Raw genomic sequence first — 384 nt, 5'->3', positions numbered from 1 at the left:
TTCAAGTAAGTCTAACTAAATAAATTTTAAAAAGCCCACCTTCCTGTCCTTGAGCTCCCTCCACTTCTGCCCTGCCAGTTTAGAAAGTTCGGTGATTGAGATGCCTGGGTTCTCCTTCTTGATCTGCTCTCGGTGTTCATTCAGCCAGATGAAGTAAGCGACTGGGCTCGTTTTGGTTGTTTTCGTCCTTTTCCTTCTTCTGTCGTTTCTTGCGTGGTTTCTCTGACACTGTTTTCGCTTAGGTTTCTGGAGAAAATTTGATATAAGTGTGCAAAGAAAAATAATTGAGAAATGAATAAACGAAGACACAAAGAAAGCAAATTTTCTTACAAGATTTTTAAACTTCCCTTTTTATACCCACACAGACAAAACCCTTTTGGCTCT

The 384-nt window shown here is 39.6% G+C and overlaps 1 protein-coding gene across 1 annotated transcript in view; it reads right to left on the bottom strand.

Moving 5' to 3' along the window:
- The window catches only part of LOC119594892 (FACT complex subunit Ssrp1-like), a 3,334-nt gene that overhangs the window by 1,368 nt on the left and 1,582 nt on the right, over window positions 1-384 (bottom strand). Inside the window, exon 4 of the mRNA XM_037943966.1 lies at window positions 40-246. Within this exon, the coding sequence (XP_037799894.1) occupies window positions 40-246 (207 nt within the window). The remainder of the gene's footprint in view (window positions 1-39; window positions 247-384) is intronic.

This window comes from Penaeus monodon, chromosome 34 (assembly GCF_015228065.2).
Source record: "Penaeus monodon isolate SGIC_2016 chromosome 34, NSTDA_Pmon_1, whole genome shotgun sequence".
NCBI classification, from domain to species: domain Eukaryota; kingdom Metazoa; phylum Arthropoda; class Malacostraca; order Decapoda; family Penaeidae; genus Penaeus; species Penaeus monodon.
This window is presented reverse-complemented; position numbering and strand designations above follow the sequence as displayed.